This window comes from Wyeomyia smithii, chromosome 1 (genome assembly GCF_029784165.1).
Source record: "Wyeomyia smithii strain HCP4-BCI-WySm-NY-G18 chromosome 1, ASM2978416v1, whole genome shotgun sequence".
Lineage (NCBI taxonomy): Eukaryota > Metazoa > Arthropoda > Insecta > Diptera > Culicidae > Wyeomyia > Wyeomyia smithii.
Window position 1 is genome coordinate 196006105 of NC_073694.1, and position 2964 is coordinate 196009068.

A 2964-nucleotide genomic window follows, 5' to 3' on the forward strand; every position below is an offset into this window, starting at 1 on the left:
TTTTCAGTGATTTTGAGCTTAGTAAGGTCGATCATACAGAGACGCCAGGCCGTTTTTTACATGTCTTCACGCTCAACGAAAAAATATCTTCTCACATAAGAAATCTGTAAACTCATTCTCATCGAAATTTTGACAGTTGGCATCTGCCTATAAACTACTCAAACAGGATTTTTTCCTAAGGCAGGAACCTTTGGAGTAGTTTATCATGAACCATGACTTTTTGAGGATTTTCTCATCAGTTGCACGTATGTCTTTAGTATGTATGTAATTAATAACCTCTGACACATTTATGTCTGTATCAGGTAAGAAAAGATTTATTGACTGTCCTTTGAATAATGTGTGTTTTCAAATATAGAGGGCTACTATTCTTAGTGCTGGCAACAATGTTTGAAATTGTCAAAAGTAAGCAAAAATGTCATTAGCAGAGGTAGCAGATTTTGAAATAGAAGTGCAATTGAACAAAAAGAAGAAAAGTATACTCGAAGCTCGAAACCCGAAAACAATAAACTTACTCAGGCCCAAATAAGCAGAAATTTACTCACGATTTAAGAATGTATAAACTAGAAGGAACTTATTTTTTAATTGAAATTCCTTGCTTTATGGATTTCTTCGCATGAGCACGATGAGCACAAAGCACGATTTGCAAACAAATCTGCACATCTGGAATCCCTGCCATCACATAAGCTCTGTATATGTCAAAAGCATGGCGGACATAAATATCAGAAACGTTTGAGTCCAGGTAAATTTCTCACTCTCCTTAATTGATATTGTTTCTGAATTGACGAATTCCACGAAAAAAAAACAGCATAATTCTGTAGTCACCTGGATCCTAGTATCAGGTAAGAGTCTTCTCTTCATAGCATTTTATCTAGAGGAAAACGTTCTAATTCTAACTAAAATTATGTAACTTGATGTCCTGTTACAGGATCGAAACGATACAGAGATGGGAAATACCATATCGGCCGCTGAGCTTATGGCATCCAATATAGTACATGCCGAAGCTGGAGCTCTACCTAAGCGGCATCCGCCTATTGACCCAGAAGGAAGAATGAATACCGGCTACTCAAATCCACCACCAGAATGTCCAATGCATAACAAGCTGCCCGCTAAAAGTGAAAAACCTGTGCTGGTATCCGAATGTCCTGTCATACAGGATAATTCTGATATCAATCCGCTAAATATGGTAAGTACGTATAAAAGAATAATGGTTCGGTGAATAATAGAAGAAATTTTGCAGATGCCTCCGATGAATCAAAATCCTGCTCCAGATCAGCCATTTCCTTTGCCCAAAGATAGGCAAGTGTCGTCAATTCCGAAAGTCACCGAGGACGGTCGGCAGGAGTTCTGGGTGTACCCCAGCCAACAGATGTTTTGGAATGCTATGCTCCGCAAGGGTTGGCGTTGGCAAAAGGACGACATTCAACCGAAGGATATGGACGATATCATTAGAATCCACAATGCTAATAACGAGCAAGCCTGGCAAGAGGTACTTAAATGGGAAGCGCTGCATGCTCGAGAATGTGGCAATCCTAAGTTGAAGAGTTTTGGTGGCAAAGCTACAGAGTATAGTCCGCGGGCACGAATCCGGAGCTGGATGGGTTACGAGCTGCCGTTCGATAGACACGATTGGATTGTGGACCGCTGCGGAAAAGATGTCCGTTACATTATTGACTATTACGATGGCGGCGTTGTAGACGACAAATACAAGTTTGCGCTGCTGGATGTGAGACCCGCGATGGATTCGCCAGAGAACGTTTGGGACCGGATGAAGGTGGCTTACATGCGATGGAAGTTTGAGCTTGAAGGTAAGGTGAAAGAACTGTCTAACTAGAGTACACCGGAACCGCATGAGTTCATATTATACCAAATAGAAAAGAGCTACTACACTGACGAGTTGAAATCCTATCGATAGCCGAAAGATTATGCCAATAGACAAAAGTTCTGAACCGTTCAAGCGGTTGGTTTCCCTTTCCGTAGTCGATCACCATACCCAAATGCAAATACCGTAAGGCGTCAAAATGTGAGCGGCTCCTAATTCTGCGCACCTCGTATAAAAATGCTGAAACCTCAACAGAAAGTTGACGGTTAAAATATAGGAAATCACTTTCAAACATCATTTTTGAAAATCTGTTTTTAATTGATATTTTTGACGTTGGACTAACGTCTATATCGAAGTTAGGCACCTGAATTTGAAAATCTAGTAATTCAACCGGGGAAAACCAGGGAAAAGTGGTCAGGTTTTGAGCGCTTATATATCAGTCATTTCTTTTCAGAATTTCGAGGTTTTGGCATCAACCGATCAGAAATTCTTTTACGGTTGAATTTATGTAACAAAAATAACCTATTGTTCGAGATACACTATTGAAAAATTGATAAATCACATCGATTGTCTAAATCATACCGAACAACCAATCACCACCTCTCTTCACAAGCACAGTCGACACTAACGGATACAACCGATCTGACTTTGTAAACAGTCTCACAGCTTTCAACCAATAACGAGCTCGCTTTCGGTAGCTGCAACAGGTGTTTCAACACCGTTTTAAAATGCTTCTTTTATCATTACCACTGAACAGATTCTAAACACCAATGGCTTGATTGATAGGGGAAATATTGCGCAAGATTGTCATATAATAATTTAAATATGTTTTCGATACTAAACTAGTTAAAAGTTGTGTTAAAAGTCGTGCACATTCAACCAATCACAAGCTCGCTTCTTGTTTGCTCGCGGATGGATTTTTGCTTTGGGCTATATAATAGCCTGTGTCGTCTCATAGCAGTCATCAGTTAACAAGTGAAAGGCCACCAGGCCGGTCTTGTATAATCAGCAGCGGTGGCTGATTCCAGCGGCCAAACTGAGCTGCAGCAGAACCAGAGCGGTGGTATCAGGCAGCAGCGGCGGAGGTAGTGGGAAGCTGCATTTCTTCATTCAGTTCGGTGCTCCTTCGATCTGAGTTGGACCCC

The 2964-nt window shown here is 40.9% G+C and overlaps 1 protein-coding gene across 2 annotated transcripts; it reads left to right on the forward strand.

The window, feature by feature from the left end:
- The first annotated feature begins 631 nt into the window (after positions 1-631).
- LOC129720500 (holocytochrome c-type synthase) lies at positions 632-1954 on the forward strand. 2 transcript variants are annotated; one of them, XM_055671988.1, is made up of 4 exons: positions 653-739; positions 806-839; positions 926-1183; positions 1238-1954. In XM_055671988.1, exons 3-4 carry the CDS (start codon positions 944-946, stop codon positions 1829-1831), a joined length of 834 nt encoding a protein of 277 aa, XP_055527963.1. In that variant the 5' UTR covers positions 653-739; positions 806-839; positions 926-943; the 3' UTR covers positions 1832-1954. The 2 variants fall into 2 exon arrangements, with proteins under 2 accessions (XP_055527960.1, XP_055527963.1); XM_055671985.1 differs by having other exon boundaries at positions 632-839.
- The last annotated feature ends 1010 nt before the right edge of the window (positions 1955-2964 follow it).